Here is a 17,280-nt window from a genome sequence, read left to right as displayed (position 1 = left end):
CTCTGTACGTTTTCCTACTGCATATGGTGTACAGTTCATCTCTAAGCCCGGGTTCACACTTCTGCTGTACGGCATATCGCATGTGATTCGCACAGGAACCGCACCACATTCCTGTGCAAATCACATGTGAATTCTGTACGGTGCGATTGGAGCCGTACATTTTGTATGGCTCCAATCGCACCGCATCCGCACCAAAAAGGTGCAGAGCCCTTTTTTTGGTCTGCACTAGAATTGGATTGCATGGGCGTTCACATCCATGACATCCAATTCTGGACATCGCACTGCGTTTTGGGCAGTTGTTAACATATACACCCGCAGCTGTTCGCATTAATGGGGTGCGAATGTGATGCGATATGGAATTCGCACAGAAAACACTGCGAATTCCGCAACGCATCAGTGCAAACCCAGGCTAAGTAACAGTGCTGCCATAAATTTGATCCCACATGAACGCGGTACTGCCTGGTCCCGGGCATTGACGAATGTGCACACACACACGAAAAAGGTGTGCAGAGCAAGTAGGCACCGCCCACAAACGTGCAGGGCTGATGAGTTGCAGTATGTGCAATTACATGCAAGCGACTGCAATTAGTTTCAGGAGTCGGCAGCCTCCTATTGCTTTCAGTGAGGATGCCTCTTGCTATTTGTAAGGAACGCTGCTAGGGTTCTCACATGTAATCGGTGTTGGGCCCATTCACAAGTATGAATGTGACCTTAGTGTCCAGATGACTCTATTCCCCTCACTTCCTGTCTTGGTTTTACAGGAACAGGAAGTCAGAAGAAAGCTCCCTCATGAGATCACGAAAAACTCACTGCAATAAAACCTTATAGTAGAAGTGAAAAGAAAAAAATAATACACTAATTGATCTAATGGTTTGGGTGTATTTTTAAAGAGAGAGATAAACGATAGTGTCAAACTTCCTCTGCAATGCCATAAATGACAGGTGCAGTTTAAGTTACACAAAGCAGAACGAAAGGCAAGACTTTGTTTTCATTTTGGATGGAGTAAAGGAGGGTTATAACCCGTCAGTTTTTTTTTTCGTGCCCTCTGCGTCCCATTGGGGAGATTCCCCTTCATTTCCTGTCCCATAGCCAAAACAGGAAATGAGAGGAAATCCCTCCAAAGTGAAGCAATGTCAATAAGGAAACCAGAACTAGTGTCCCCATTGGGACATTTCCCCACTATTTCTGTTCTGGTGACAACCCAAAATTTGGGATTTTCTTTGACTTTCACCTTCGGTGATAATGATAAACAGGTCAAATAGAGGGTAAATCTCCCTAATGGCAGCACAGACAGCAATACAAACTAGACAGGTGTTTTAATCCCTCTCAGCTCTATCCAAAACTAAAAAAAAAATTTTGCCTTTAGTTATACTTAGTGCAGGGGTGTCAAACTGGTGGCCCTCCAGCTGTTGCGAAACTACAAGTCCCATCATGCCTCTGCCTTTGGGAGTCATGCTTGTAACTGTCAATCTTGCAATGCCTCATGGGACTTGTAGTTTGGCAACAACTGGAGGGCCGCCAGTTTGACACCTGTGTCTTAGTGCAACACTGTAGTACATAGCCAGAAAAGAGGATAAAATCTATTCAGTAAAACCCAGAATCCCTTTTCCTCTAGTTGCTGGTGTTGTTGCCAAGAACTCAAGAGCCCAAGCAATAAGCGAGCGGCACCCTTCTGTAAATAAGGCGGCTCTGTTGGTGCCCATGTGTGTGCCGGTATGTACTGTACTGATCAAACTCGGGTTATACTGGCAGCACTGCTACCTGGGATCAGAGATTAATCAGCAAGCTTTATCACACCGCCACATTAATCTCAGCTCTGGAATGCAGAACACATTTTCTGAATCATACCATGGGGATTGAGCTGTGATTGCATCAGGCTTTTATGCAAAGTCATCCTGATGGTACTTTCCTTAGAACTTTAGTGAGTCTCGCCCACAGCCCGGGATGTCTGTACAATATAATAGCCATTCATAGGAAGCAGGATCTGAAGACCAGACTTAATGCTGGATGTGATGACAGCAAACAATGAGTGTTTTTTGAGTTTATCTGTTACCCTTTCCAAATAGTAGACAAAATGAGTAGGAAAACCAATATGCATTCTGCAATTAAGGCAGGCCACACACTATACAATTTTCTGTCCAATTTCTACCCTATTTCCTTTAGATTTACCATCAACTATATAGTGCATAGGCCTGCCTAATTGGATAAAATTGAAAGTGTTTAGGTTTGATCTCATATATGGTTTTTGGTAAATCTAAACCAACATTCTCAAGAAAATTGTATAATGTATGGCCTAATGCCCCGTACACATGATAAGAAATTCGTACGAAATTTAGCGGAACTTAGCGGAACCACTGATCAAACTATTTTCTCTTCATTAATGAGCAGGATGTTTTAACCGATAACGATATTGTAAAGGAAAAAATCAGGTTGAACAACAGTGAAAAATGTTGTCATTTTGCATACGAACAACCGATTTTCTATGACGGTCGTACGAAAAAAATCTATCAAGCGCTATCATGCATGAGCGGAAATAGAAGATGACGCGGATGTCCAAGGAATATTCGTAAACACAAACAAAAAATCCAAATGTTAAAAGTAGATTGTCCTAATGAGATAATGAAACCAGAATTCTGCATATTAGATTTTATGTATCACTATTTATGTATATAGGTAATGTAATAAACTATATTATACTCATTTCTGTTAATTGTGTATATCGATTGTTCTGGCCCGAAAGGCGTGGCTACAAGGTCACACGCACACTGCATCACTTCAACTTGTATGGAAGATGTCAACACTATGTATTGCACAATGAATGATTTTTTTAGATTGGTTAATGTGGGCCATGATTTCGACCAACAAACGAATGTTTCACGCGATTTGTGTGCAATTTCAGCTCGTTTTTTAAAGATTTTATTGCTACTTGATAAAATTTTCAATGATTTCTTGCAATTTGCAGTGCGATTTCCATTATACTCTATGTATGTGAAATTGCAACAAAACTGCAGAAAAAATAATGCAAGAACTACTTTAGAAAACGTGCTGCAGTAATTCGCACATGTTGTGACACTGACATTCACATCTGGGATCTGGGAGTTCTGGTAGATCACAAGCTTAATAATGGCATGCAATGCCAAGCTGCGGTTTCTAAAGCGAGCAAAATCCTCTCTTGTATTAAAAGAGATATAGATTACAGAGAGAGATATCATTTTACCCCTGTACAAATCATTAGTAAGACCTCATCTGGAATATGCAGTTCAGTTTTGGGCACCAATTCACAAAAAGAACATTGGGGAACTAGAGAAAGTACAGAGAAGGGCAACCAAACTGATAAGATGCATGGAGGAGATCAGCTATGAGGAAAGATTAGAGGAACTGAATTTATTCTCTCTTGAGAAGAGGAGATTAAGGGGGGATATGATAAACATGTATATATACACATCAGTGGTTCATATAGTGAACTCAGTGTAGAGTTATTCGCCCTGAGGTCATCACAGAGGACAAGGGGGCACTCTACGTCTGGAGGAAAAGAAATTTAATCTCCAAACATGGAAAGGTTTCTTCACAGTAAGAGCTGTGAAAATGTGTAATAGACTCCCTCAAGAGTTGGTTCTGGCCTGCTCAGTGGATTGCTTTAAAAAAGGCCTGGATTCTTTCTTGGATGCACAGAATATAACTGGATACTAACATTTATAGGTAAAGTGGATCCAGGGAATATTCAATTGCCTCTTGGGGGATCAGGAAGGAATTTTTTTCCACTGCAGGAGCAAATTGGATCATGCTTTGCTGGGTTTTTCCTTCCTCTGGATCAACTGTGGGTATAGGATTATAACTTTTTTTTTCTTATGGTTGAACTGGATGGACTTTTGTCTTTTTTCAGCCAGACTAACTATGTAACTATGTAACATTCATTAGATGAGGTTTCAATTTGCAGACCGCACCTGAAATCGCACCTGTATGACTGAACACCTATAGCCTTCTCATCTAATGAGCACATCTGCTACTCAGACTGTCAGGTGATGTTCCCACTCCGCAGTAAAAGAACAATCATAAAACAAAAACAGTACAGCGTTTTGTTTTTTTACATATGTTTAACACAGGTGTATTGTTTTCTACGGGCGCATACACACATTTGAGTAAACATCAGGAAACTAGTGCAGTGTTCAGTAATTAGTTTGATAACTTTCTATTGACATGTTGCCCTGAATGGTTTCCTGCATCCTATCAAAGAAGAACACTAGGTGGAAGGAGTTGCCTGTGTCCCGCAACGAACGACACTAGGCAACAGGAGCTGCCTGTATCCTAGGAACAAACAAATCTAGGCATCAAGAGACGCCTGTGCCCTAGCAACAAATGATGTTAGATGGCAACAGCTGCCTACGTTCTAGCCACAGAGGATGCTAAACGACAAAAGCCACATACTTCCTAGTAAAAAAGGATGCTAGGTGGTAAGAGTCTTCTGCACAGTAGCAAGAGCCAATTGCATCCTAGAAACGAGATGCTAGGCAGCAAACACACCTGTGTCCGAGCAACATAGGACAGTAGGTAGCAAGAGTTGCCTGCTCCCTGGCAACAAAGAAAGTTTAGTGGCAGGAGCCCTCTGTATCCCAGTAACAAATGATGCTAGGCAGCAAGAGCTGCCTCCATCCTAGCAATAAAGAAAGCTAGGTAGCAGAGCCGCTTGCTTCCTAGTAACAAAAGGACAGTAAATGGCAAGAGCAGCCTGTGTCCTATCAACAAAGGAGTCTAGGCTGAAGGCTTCTAAGCAGCAAGAGCTGCCTGCATCCTAGCAATAAATGAAATTAGGCAGCAAGAGACACCTGCACCCTAACAATGAATGATGCTAGGCAGCTGGAGCAACCTGCATCCCAGAAATGAAGTACTTAAGGGGGCAGGTGCATTATATGCTGTATGCATGCATGTACACAAAACTATACCTCCATGTGCATAATCCCTAGGAAAAGTAAAAGGCATTCTCATACTAGTATGATTTAGTCCTAAGCTGGTCAATGTTCAACCAGTTTACAAATAATCAATATTTAGCTCATTTGAGGAGCACATCTACTTTTTAGTGTGTGTCAGCTGATCTCCTCAAACCACACTGATCTTATCTTTGTACATACTTTCTGCATCAGTTTACATGCATTTGAAGTAAACATTTCATAACTGTTGCACTCACTGGGGAAAAACCTGGTGAATTGCTAAACCTGAACTTCAGGCAAATAGCTACAGTAAATTATACAGATATACAATAACTAAGAGCTATTTTACTTGCCAAACAAGAATTAGAAGTGTAGTGTTTGCACTGTCCATAGTACTGATCTGATGTTTTTACAAGATTTGCATATAGATGGTCATTTTTGCATTCTTGTTCCTTTTTTTACTTTTTTAACCACAAAAGCCTGACTCTCTCCTCCCACATCAGTCAGGTAAAATGGTGCCCCCCATTGTGAGTGCAGCCTCTCCAGTCAGCATGCACACCCGCACGGGGGAATCCCCCCAAAGAACTGTTATCTACAGGTCATAGGGACCAAGATCTTTTTGTCTTAATTTCTGCTTTAAGTGATAACAGCATCTTGCCTGGCATGTTTTTGTCACATTAATGGCTCTGTAAATAATAATGGCAGGATTGGGACCACAGACCTGGAGCATGCAGTTTTAAAAAGGAAAAAGAAAGGCAACAAAAATAAATTAATAAACGCAACAGTCCAGAAACGGTAAAAATAATAAAAAGCTGTCCCTGCAGTAATTACTTTCTGCCACTAGATGTCCATAGACTTCCGGGTTAAATGGCTACCAGCATCATTATTCCCACTTCCTTTGATCCCAGGCAATCATGGACCTTCCCCCTTGGGATGCGTCATAACATAGCCTTGGATCAGAGTATTAGTGCACTGAAGAAACAAGAACTGCCCACCATTGCTGACTGGGAAGAAGAATAAACTGTGACGTTATCGGACGAACCAGCAAAACCTTTGAAATAACAGTTGTGTCGTTTTAAGTGCGATGGGTCTGTTCTTGACATTAATACTGAAAATGTTATAGATAGTCAACTCCTATCCTCATATTGATTAGTGGTTCCAAATTAATAACCACTGCAGTAGGGAACAGACACAAAAAGATACACTCAGCATCTTTCCAACTCACTGTTCTGTTTATTCGGCAAATTTGAAGTTTTTTTATATACATAACTACATAGGTATGACATTAGTATTACAATTGTACTTTTATGGTAACAAGGGGTGTTACACAGGCAGGCTAATTTCTAATCAGGACTTGATAGAATGCAAACATAATGAAAACATTATTAGTGCCGTGTGAACAATGAGTGCAGTGTACAATTCATAGACAAAGCATACAAAATAGAATACAATTGTATACAGAATTCCCACATTTCTTTTACAGGTCTTCAAGTGGAAGGGAGTGGGGGAGTTAATAGTCGAACTTCCACTGTAAATTAAAGGCATAGTTTACCTCACCTTTCCTTAAAAACTGTCTATGCGGATAAGGGACGTCTGTTGATAACAACATTCTGTGTTATTTTGTCCAAAATTGAAAATTCCAATATTATACTGTAGGTGTAAGCCATTTACTTACCTTATGAAGCCTTACTGGAAAACTCCCCGGATGTTGCTGAGGCTGTTGCTAAGAGAAGCACAGCTGTTACTGTTTACCATCACAAGAGTAGACTCTTCTTATTCCAATCCCTTCACATATTCTCTCTCCATTGATGCAATAACTCTGGACTCGGCAGAGAGTTCACTCCTGTGATGGTGGAGGTGAGCGGTAACAGCTGGGCCTCTATTAGCAACATCATATGCGTTTTCCAGTCAGGCTTCGTGAGGTATGTAAATAGCCTGCACCTATACTGTAGGCATGATGTTGATGGGACACTGGTACACTGTGACAGATGTTTTTGTGCAACAGATGTTGACAGTCCACTGGAGATACTGACAGATGTTGATGGTCCATTAGTGACACCGACAGATGTTGATGTTGCAATGGCTCACTATTGCAGATGTTGATGTGCACTGGTACACTGTGGCAGATGTTGATGGGACACTGGCACACTGTGACAGATGTCGATGTGCACTGGTACACTGTGACAGATGGGACATTGGCACAGATGTTACACACATACACACAGATCCCTGACTGGCTTCAGCAATCTGTTCTCCCACTCCTCACTGAGCTCTCACTGAGCCTATACAGAGGCAGGTATCTCTGTTTACATTGTGTGATGGCGTGATAGGAAATAGCCATCATATGATCAGAAGGGCCAGTCAGAGAGTCAAGGGACACAGCAGTGAAAGGGAGCTCTCAATGTGCGCAGAACGGGGGAGGCACTGTAGCCATCTTTGGCTATAACACAGTAAGGAAGTGGTTAAAGAAGCTCTAAAGTCTAAGAGTTTTTTTTTACCTTAATACATTCTCTGCATTGAGGTAAAAAACTCCCCACAAACTGTTCCCCCTTCCTCCAAACACCTACTTCAGCCTGTAAGCAACCCAGTTGGTGTCCCTAGTGGACCATCAACATTTGTCAGTGTCCCTAGTGGATCATCAACACTTGTCAGTGTCCCTAATGGACTGTCAACACCTGTCAGTGTCCCTAATGGACTGTCAACACCTGTCAGTGTCCCTAGTGGACAGTCAACACCTATCAGTGTCACCGTGGAACGTCAACATCTGTCAGTGTCCCTAGTAGACCGTCAAATCTGTCAGTGTCCCAGTGGCCCATCAACATCTCTCGGTGTCTCCAGTGAACCATCAACATCTGTCACGGTGTCCAAAGCCAGGTAGTAGTAGTGGGGTGTCATGTCTGCCACAAAGAACTAGGGCCCATACCACATGTGGTATCTCCATACTTGGGAAGAGTAGCAGAATGTGTTCTGAACTGTATTTTAAGTATGCCTGTACTGTGTGTTAGAAATAGCTTAGAAATTTACAACTTTAAAAAAATGCATTTTCACATTTCCCAAAAACTTGTGGCAAAAAATGACATGTTGAAAAGATTCATTATGCCTCATAGAAATACATTGGGGTGCTTTGCTTTACAAGATGTGGTCATTTTGTGGGTGTTTCTACCGTCTTGGTGCTTCAGGGCCTCTAAAAATGTGATAGGAAATTAGTTGTGTAATTTATTCTCCTAAAACGCCTAAAGGTGCTCCTTGGATATTGCGCCTCTTTAGGTGGCTAGGTGTGCTATCACCATACTCAGGAGGAGTAGCAGAATGTATTTTGGGGAGTATTTCTTAGCATGTCCATCCCGTGAGTTAGAAACATGTTATGAATTAAAAACGTGTTAAAAAAAAAAAAGGGTTTCATTTTCTTTCCACATTTTCCAAAAACTTATGGCAACAAGTGACATGTTCAAAAGACTCATTATGCCTTATAGAAAATACATGTGGGATGTTTTCTTTCCAAAATTGTCATTTTATGGGTGTTTCCATTGTCCTGGTGCTCCAGGGCATTCAAAGTGTGATAGGTTGTCAGGAAATTAGATGCGCCATTTATACTCCTTGAAAGCCCAAAGATGCTTCTTGGATTTTAGGTCCCTCTATGTGGCTAGGCTATGAAACAAATCTCACACATGTAGTAAAGCCATGCTCAAGAGGAGTAGCAGAATGTACTTTGGGGTGTAAATGAAAGTATGCCGAGTGTAAGAAATAAGTTGTTAAAATGACAATTTTGTGAAAAAAAACACACATTTTATTTATTGTTTTCATTTTCTAAAGAATGGGAAAAAAATTACAACTTCAAAAAATTCACCATGCCTCTTACTAAATTCTTTGGGATGTCTACTTTCCAAAAAGGAGTCAATATTGGGGGGGTATTCGTACTGTTCTGGCAGTTTAGGGCCTCAGGAAATGAGATAGGCCCTCAGTACATCAGGATTGACCAATGTTCATATATATATATATATATATATATATATATATATACACACTGTGTGCACAATTATTAGGCAAGTTGTAAACTGTTGACGATCAACCCAGACACCGTTCAGAGAGGTGTACTGTTTTCCTTCACCATAAATCTCCCATTTAAGAAGGGCCCACAAGTTCTCAAAAGGGTTTAGGTCAGGTGAGGAAGGGGGCCATGTCATCATTCTTTCATCCTTACGTCCTTTACTAGCTAGCCACGCAGTGGAGTACTTTGATGCATGCAATGGAGCATTGTCCTGCATAAATATCATGGTCTTCTTGAAAGATGCAGACTTTTTCCTGTACCGCTGCTTGAAGAAAGTGTCTTCTAAAAACTGGCAGTAGGTTTGGGAGTTGATTTTGAGTTCATCTGCAACCAGAAAAGGTCCAACTAGCTTGTCTTTAATAATACCAGCCCATATCAGTACCCCACCTCCACCTTGTTGGCATCTGAGTCGAAGTGGAGCTTTGTGCCCGTTACTGATCCAGCAATGATCCCATCTATCTGGTCCATCAAGAGTCACTCTCATCTCATCAGTCCATAAAACGTTTGAAAAATCTGTCTTCAGATATTTCTTGGCCCAGTCTTGATGTTTCAACTTATGTGTACTGTTCAGTGGTGGTCGGGTTTCAGCCCACCTTACCTTGGCCCTGTCTCTGAGCACTGAACACCTTGTACTTCTGGGCACTCCAGGTAGGTTGCAGTTCTGGAATATGACGACACTGGAGGATAATGGGTTCCTGGTAGCTTCATGTTTGATTATTCTCAAATCTGTGGCAGTTAATGTACGTCCTTTTTTCTCAACAGGTTTCTTGTGATCCTGTTGACTATTTGCAACAAAAAGTTTGATGGTTCTTTGATCACGCCCCAATATCTTAGCAAATCAAGAGTGCTGCATCCCTCTGAAAGACTTTTTACAATGTTTGACTTCTCAGAGTCAGTTAAATATCTTTTTTGGTCCATTTTGCCTGAGAAAAATAAACTGCCTATATTAAATTAAATTAAATTATGCACACCTTGATATAGGGCGTTGATCTTCTTAGGCCACACTCTCCATCAATATGCAAATACACATCACCTGATATGCTTAAATCTAATAAGCATTCAAGTTTATACAGCTTGGAGTTAAACAATATGCATACAAATTATGATTTGGTCAAAATACTCACTTGCTTAATAATTTTACACATAGTGTACCATTATTTTTTTATTATTATACAGTATTTATATAGCGCCAACAGTTTAAACAGCGCTTTACAACATAGGGACAGACAATACAACTGCAATACAAATGAATACAGGAGGATTCAGAGGGTCCTGCTTGCTAGAGCTTACAATCTAAGAAGGAGGGTCAAGAGATAAAAAAGGTAATAACTGTAGGGGATGAGCTCATGGACAAAATACATGTACAGTTGTTGGGTGGGGGCAGCATAAGCCTCCCTAAAGAGAAGAGTTTTCAGGGATTGTCTAAAAGTGGACAGAGTTGTAGATAGTCAGAAACATTGGGGAAGGGAGTACCAGAGTATAAGAGCGGCTCTGGAGAAATCCTGGAGGTGAGCATGGGAGGAGGTGAAAAGGGAGCTAGAGAGCAGGGGGTCTTTGGAGGAATGAGGAGAACACTTTGGTTTGTATTTTGAGACCAGGTTAGTGATGTAACTAGGGGCTGAGTTGTGGATGGCTTTATAAGTTGTAAGTATCTTCAATTTTATTCATTGGGTGAGTGTGTGCCAGTGGAGGGATTGGCAAAGAGGTGTGGCAGACACTGAACGGTTGGTAAGGTGGATGAGTCTAGCAGCAGCATTCATGATGGACTGGAGGGGGGTAAGCCTATGCAAAGATAAGCCAGTAAGAAGGGAGTTGCTGTAGTCAGGACGGGAGATGACCAGGGAGTGAGTTAGAAGGTTAGAAGGTATTGGTTAGGAAGAGGAGTATCTTGGAGATGTTGCGGATGTGGAAGCGGCAAGCTTTGGACAGCAATTGGATGTGGGGTCGAAAGGATTGTTCTGAGTCCAGGATTACACCTAGCACCCTGGCATGTGGGGACGGGTTGATGGTTGAGCCATTGATTTTGACAGAGAAGGCAGTGGAAGGGGCATGTAGGGGAGGAAATATTATGAGCTCAATTTTGGATATATTAATTTTCAGGAAGTGTTGTGACATCCAGGCTGATATGTCTGTTAGTAGATTAGTGATGCATATGGAGACTGATGAAGTGAGCTAAGAAGTATAGAGATAGATTTGGGTGTCATCAGCATAGAAATGGTATTGAAAGCCATGAGAGGCAATCAACTGACCCAGAGAGGAGGTGTAGATTGAGAATGGGGGGGGGGGTCCCAGAACAGAACCTTGGGGAACCCCAACAGAGAAAGGAAGAGAAGAGGAAGTAGTACCTTAGTTTGTAGACTCCGTAACTTTCACACAGACTAAATAATATACACTGATTTGGGTTATTTTTACCAAAGAAATGTAGCAGATCAAATTTTGTCCAAATTTATAAAGAACAATGATCTATTTGCAACATTTTATAACATAAACTAAGAAAGATGCTTGTTTCCCAAAGTTCTCAGTCTTTTTTCAAATATATAGCAAAAAAAACCCCCAGTGGTGAAAAAAATGCTAACAATTTCATATTGGTACAGTACTGCACAACTAAGTAATTGGCATTCAAAGTGTGACAATGCTGAAAGCTGAAAATAGGCCAGGGCAGGAAGGAGGTGAAAGTGCCCAGTACAGAAGTGATTAAACTTACTTTTATAGTGCCTGTCACCCACACATACCACACAGATTATCACACATAATATTGAGAGCTATGTGAGTTTCTAAGAGGTGTCTATTTATTTATTTATTTCAGGTACTTATATAGCGCTGTCAATTTACGCAGCACTTTACATATATATTGTACATTCACTTCAGTCCCTAACCCTCAAGGGGCGTACAATCTAAGGTCCCTAACTCACATTCATATACAAGGGCCAATTTAGACAGGATCCAGTTAACCTACCAGCATGTCTTTGGAGTGTGGGGGGAAACCAGAGTACCTGGAGGAAACCCACGCAGGCACAGGGAGAACATTCAAACTCCAGGCAGGAGGTGCCATGGCTGGGATTCGAGCCAACGACCCTAGTACTGCCAGGCGAAAGTGCTAACCATTTAGCCACTGTGCTGCCCACTGTCTATTGAAATTCCTTCTCCCCAGGAGGGTTCCAGAGATGCAGGGCTGCTGTTGTCAAGCAGCCCATGATTCACACAATTGCTTTAGGACGCCTCAGAAGTCCCAGGAGTAAATGGACTTTACTCAGAAAACAACTGCAGAACCACACCACAAGGGATTTGGTCCCGAGAGGCTCCATCCCACTCACTGGGTTGTGTCCGGGGGAAGCTGAAAGCCAGCAGCTGTCCTGGGGTCTTGTGAGTAGAAACCCTAAGTTGATCCTTGAGACTGTGTGTTAGGAAGCTGCACTGGCTACTGACTACTGTGCTTTCCACAAGGTACCCAGACACTCAAAAGACTTGCCTTGTGGACTTCAGCTGTGAGGTCTTAGACTGCTCAGCATTCAATGAGTACTAAGGAGAAGAATTTGTTGAAGGAATTTGCCTCATGGTCCTCAGCTGTGAGGCCTTAGCCTGCCAAGGAATCACCTTATGGTCCTCAGCTGTGAGGCCTTAGCCTGCCAAGGAATCACCTTATGGTCCTCAGCTGTGAGGCCTTAGCTTGCCAAGGAATCACCTTCAGCTGTGAAAGTTTACATTGTTCAGTATTCACCACTGTATGTCAAATAACACTGGTTCATGGTCTATTGCTGTGAAGAGGTAACCAATTCAGATAGAATAAAAAGTAGTGGTGATGGCGCCGAGACTAAGATAGCAAATTTGGACCAAAAATTATCTCAAACCCTACACCATATATAATTTTGTAAACCATATATAATAAAAAAAATTATTAAAGGAAAGTTCTTATAATGAGAAAGAGTCCCTGTGACAGACCCAACCAGGACAGGGTCTTTTGAAGGAGACTGCAGGCTAGCCTCTTGCCTACTGACTATGGGCCCTGGCATTTGAGGGGGCTCTATTCTTTGGGTGGTGTGTGCCTGGGGGGAACTTTTGGAGTAGTTTTACTTCAGATTCAAATGCATGTCTCCCCAAACCGTACAGACTCTGAGAACTAGAGGACCAGACCAGCATTGACTGCTTCAACCCCCTTCCTAGACTCAGAGGCTCTAAGCAGATGTAAATATAATCAGCTCAAAACAACCTGATGCTGAAGTCTCTTACTGTAATCTGTTTAATAAGGTGTGATGTGTTTACCCTTGTGTCTTTGTCCCATTGTTAATTGAGTCACCTACTGTTTCTGTCTGTTGGCTAGTCCTCCTAGAGGTTCTTACATGATGGGATTAGTCTTGTGTCAACTTGACCTTGTTAGTATGAGGAGGTGCTGCAGGAGTAAAATACAAAAGGAGACTAGATGGAAGAAAACCAAATAAATTGTCCCCATCGCAAACACAACTGTTAGATGGAACCAGTCTGTGATGAATTATTCATGGAAAAATAATTCTTCATAGACTGGTTCCATCTAACAGTTGTATTTGCACTGGGGAAAATGTATTTAGTTTCCAACCCATTCAGAAAATTTCCTCATGGTCTTCAGCTATGGAGGTTCTAGATTGTTTAACATGCTTAAGGAGAAGAATGTCCTCCAACTGCTTTGAGCTGCACGTTTTTGGGTATTCCATGTCCCCAATCCCTCTCCCGCCCCAAGTTCTACAAGCAGTAAATTACAAAATGACAACCTCTAGATTGTTTGCCTGAACTGTTGCATGGGAGCTTGGTAGCCTGTGAGCCATCTGGGAAATAACCAGTGAGAATCACCGACCCCTGTGGGGGTAGCGCTATGTTAAATAATGCACAACAATACGCTCAGTTGAGAATGGAGAATAGATAAATCTTATTATTCTCAATGGGCACATTACCCCTGAACATTGCACAGCTTGTCACAAAATACTCAAAAAAGTACAGGAGCTTAGTTAGGGCCAATTCACTGTTTTGACAAATAACAACGACCATCAATATGTAGCCCATCTATACAGACGGTGAGTATAGATGGGCTGTATAGACTGTCTGTATAGATGGGCTACATATTGATGGCCGCTGTTATTTGTTAGTTTATGAACCCCCGAGGATGTGCTGTCATGCGAAACTGCGTTGTGTTGTTAGGCGTTATTGCTGGAGGTCGTGCCGCCATTACGAGTGTCTGGTGGCACCTTATGATGAAAGTGCATGTACTGACATCTGGTGAAGCGGGATAGAGGAGGACTATCAAGTTTCCTGATACACTGAAGGATTGTACCTTGGGAATTTATTATCACACAAGTGCTATTGCTGTTTTTCTAAACAGCAGCATCTTCTGGCCATTGGTTTCCATTCTAGCCATTGGTGGAGGTGACACGTCTGTTGTTCCTGGATCACTGGGTGAAGATTTATTATACAGTGTACATTGAGACTATTCTATTCAGTTTATCGCAGTCCACAAAAGGACTTATGTATATTATTTTATGTTTTATGTGAATTTTATTTTTTCGCACTTGATGGTATTTATTTATTGACATTATTCAATATTTTTGTGTTTAGTGCTGCAACTTCTCTTTATTTTATAGAAAATACTCAAACCTGAAACACGTTTTACATTGTATAGAATTTTGTGACATTGTATAGTGTTTTGTTTCACATTGTTAAGTATTTAGTTACATTGCATTGAGTTTGGATACCCTTTATAGTGTTTAGTTTTACATTGTAGTGTTTTGTTTTACATTGTATAGAATTTTGTTACATTGTATACTGTTTAGTTTTACATTGTATGTGTTGTTACGTTTGTATAGTGCAGGGGTTTCCAAACTTTTTAAACAAAGAGCCAGTTTACTGTCCTTCAGACTTTAGAGGGGCTGCAATGTGGCCACCGGGAGTAGAAAATGTCCCAGCATCAGTTGGAGAAACAATGCCCGATCCTTGGTGTCATTGGGAGGAACTGTGTCCCATCGTTGGTGGTATTGGGCCCCACTGTTGGTGTCATTGGTAGGAATAGTGCCCCACTGTTGGTGTCATTGGTAGGAATAGTGCCCCATCATTGGTGTCATTGGTAGGAATAGTGCCCCATCATTGGTGTCATTGGTAGGAATAGTGCCCCATTGCTGGTGTCATTGGCAAGAACTGTGCCCCATTGCTGGTGTCATTGGCAGGAACAGTGCCCAATTGTTGGTGAATGAAATAGTGCCCCAAGGGTCGGATAAAGGCAAGCAAAGGGCAGCAGTTTGGAGACCACTGGTATAGTGTTTAATTTTACATTTTATAGAATTTTGTTAAATGGTATAGTGTTTTGTTTCACATTGTTTAGTATTTAGTTACATTGTGTTTAGTTTTACATTGTATAGTATTTTGCTACATTATATAGTGTTTAGTCTTACATCATATAGGGATTTTGTTACACTGTATACTGTTTAGTATTACATTGTATATGATGTTACACTGTATGGTGTTTAGTATTACGTTATATATGTTACATTGTATGGTGTTTAGTATTACATTGTATATGATGTTACATTGTATGGTGTTTAGTATTACATTGTATATGTTACATTGTATGGTGTTTAGTATTACATTGTATATGATGTTACATTGTATGGTGTTTAGTATTACATTGTATATGATGTTACATTGTATGGTGTTTAGTATTACATTGTATATGATGTTACACTGTATGGTGTTTAGTATTACGTTATATATGATGTTACACTGTATGGTGTTTAGTATTACGTTATATATGATGTTACACTGTATGGTGTTTAGTATTACATTGTATATGATGTTACATTGTATGGTGTTTAGTATTACGTTATATATGATGTTACACTGTATGGTGTTTAGTATTACGTTATATATGATGTTACATTGTATGGTGTTTAGTATTACGTTATATATGATGTTACACTGTATGGTGTTTAGTATTACATTGTATATGATGTTACATTGTATGGTGTTTAGTATTACATTGTATATGATGTTACATTGTATGGTGTTTAGTATTACATTGTATATGTTACATTGTATGGTGTTTAGTATTACATTGTATATGATGTTACATTGTATGGTGTTTAGTATTACATTGTATATGATGTTACATTGTATGGTGTTTAGTATTACATTGTATATGATGTTACATTGTATGGTGTTTAGTATTACATTGTATATGATGTTACATTGTATGGTGTTTAGTATTACATTGTATATGATGTAACATTGTATGGTGTTTAGTATTACATTGTATATGATGTTACATTGTATGGTGTTTAGTATTACATTGTATATGATGTTACATTGTATGGTGTTTAGTATTACATTGTATATGATGTAACATTGTATGGTGTTTCGTTTTTCATTCTATGCATTCTTCTGTTACATGGAGTTTTGTTACATTGTATAGTGTTTCGTTCCATAGCATAGTGTGAGGTGACGTGCCCGTGGGGTGATACAGGTGATGACAGTGGAGGTACCATGGTGACCAGTGTATGGCCAGGGATGTCCTCCATGATGACGTCACATATGATAGGAGAAGGGATCGTTATATAGAAGTGTCACTAATCCCCGGATAGAAAGGAGCGAACTTCTTACCGCTCTCCTCCTCGGTCACCATCAGTCGGACACAGGACAAGTGCGGACAGCGGCTCTTCTCCTCCGGACTGACCACAGCTCGGGGACAGTCAGAGGTGACAAGGCTCTGGTCACCTGGATCCCCCGTCCCCCCCTCTTCTCGGAGTGCTCCGCTCTGCCCGTCGGCCTCCCATATGCCTTTCTGGATGCATCCATTCCTCTCTGGAAGGGGGGTCCGGTCCAGTCCTTCCAGCTCCAGCACCTCCGGGTCTACCTCGCTGACATCCCGATCCTCGCAGCCCATGGCGGCCAGGGGATCTGATTGCACTGGTAGTGTGTGTGTTTCATGAATGGCCACAGGTGGCAGCAGAGAGCAGACCTTGAGAGTTGGGCGGAGCTAGACAGTGACATTGACAGGAGCCACAGCAGAGACATTCTGATCACTGTCAGGCTGGGAGTCCCCAGTACACCGATCTGTGTGCAGAACATGTATTGTCTGTGTTATTGTCTGTTATTATAATACAATCGGATGTTTACAAAGCTGAAATGAAATCACATAATGGGGCTTGTGAATGCTGAGGGTTTAAATGAACACAAGCAAATTCATATACCTCCCAAACGTGCAGTTTTTTTTATTTCGCAGGCGCTAACGTGCATGAAAAGTTGCTGCCAAAACACGCCAACAATGTAGCAGGCGTTTTTCTGCTGTGAGAT

General features: G+C 41.2%; 1 protein-coding gene across 1 annotated transcript in view; it reads right to left on the bottom strand.

Annotated features, from left to right (window-relative positions):
• The window catches only part of SLC35G1 (solute carrier family 35 member G1), a 45,223-nt gene extending 28,321 nt beyond the window's left edge, over nt 1-16,902 (bottom strand). The window contains exon 1 of the mRNA XM_089690322.1: nt 16,588-16,902. Within this exon, the coding sequence (XP_089546448.1) occupies nt 16,588-16,870 (283 nt within the window). The 5' untranslated portion in view covers nt 16,871-16,902. The remainder of the gene's footprint in view (nt 1-16,587) is intronic.
• Nucleotides 16,903-17,280: the final 378 nt, after the last annotated feature.

Source organism: Staurois parvus, unplaced genomic scaffold (genome assembly GCF_062004578.1).
Source record: "Staurois parvus isolate SC_StPar_1 unplaced genomic scaffold, SC_StPar_1.0 ptg000525l, whole genome shotgun sequence".
NCBI classification, from domain to species: Eukaryota; Metazoa; Chordata; class Amphibia; order Anura; family Ranidae; genus Staurois; species Staurois parvus.
Note: the sequence above shows the minus strand (reverse complement) of the source record. Positions and strands in the feature narration are given on the sequence as shown.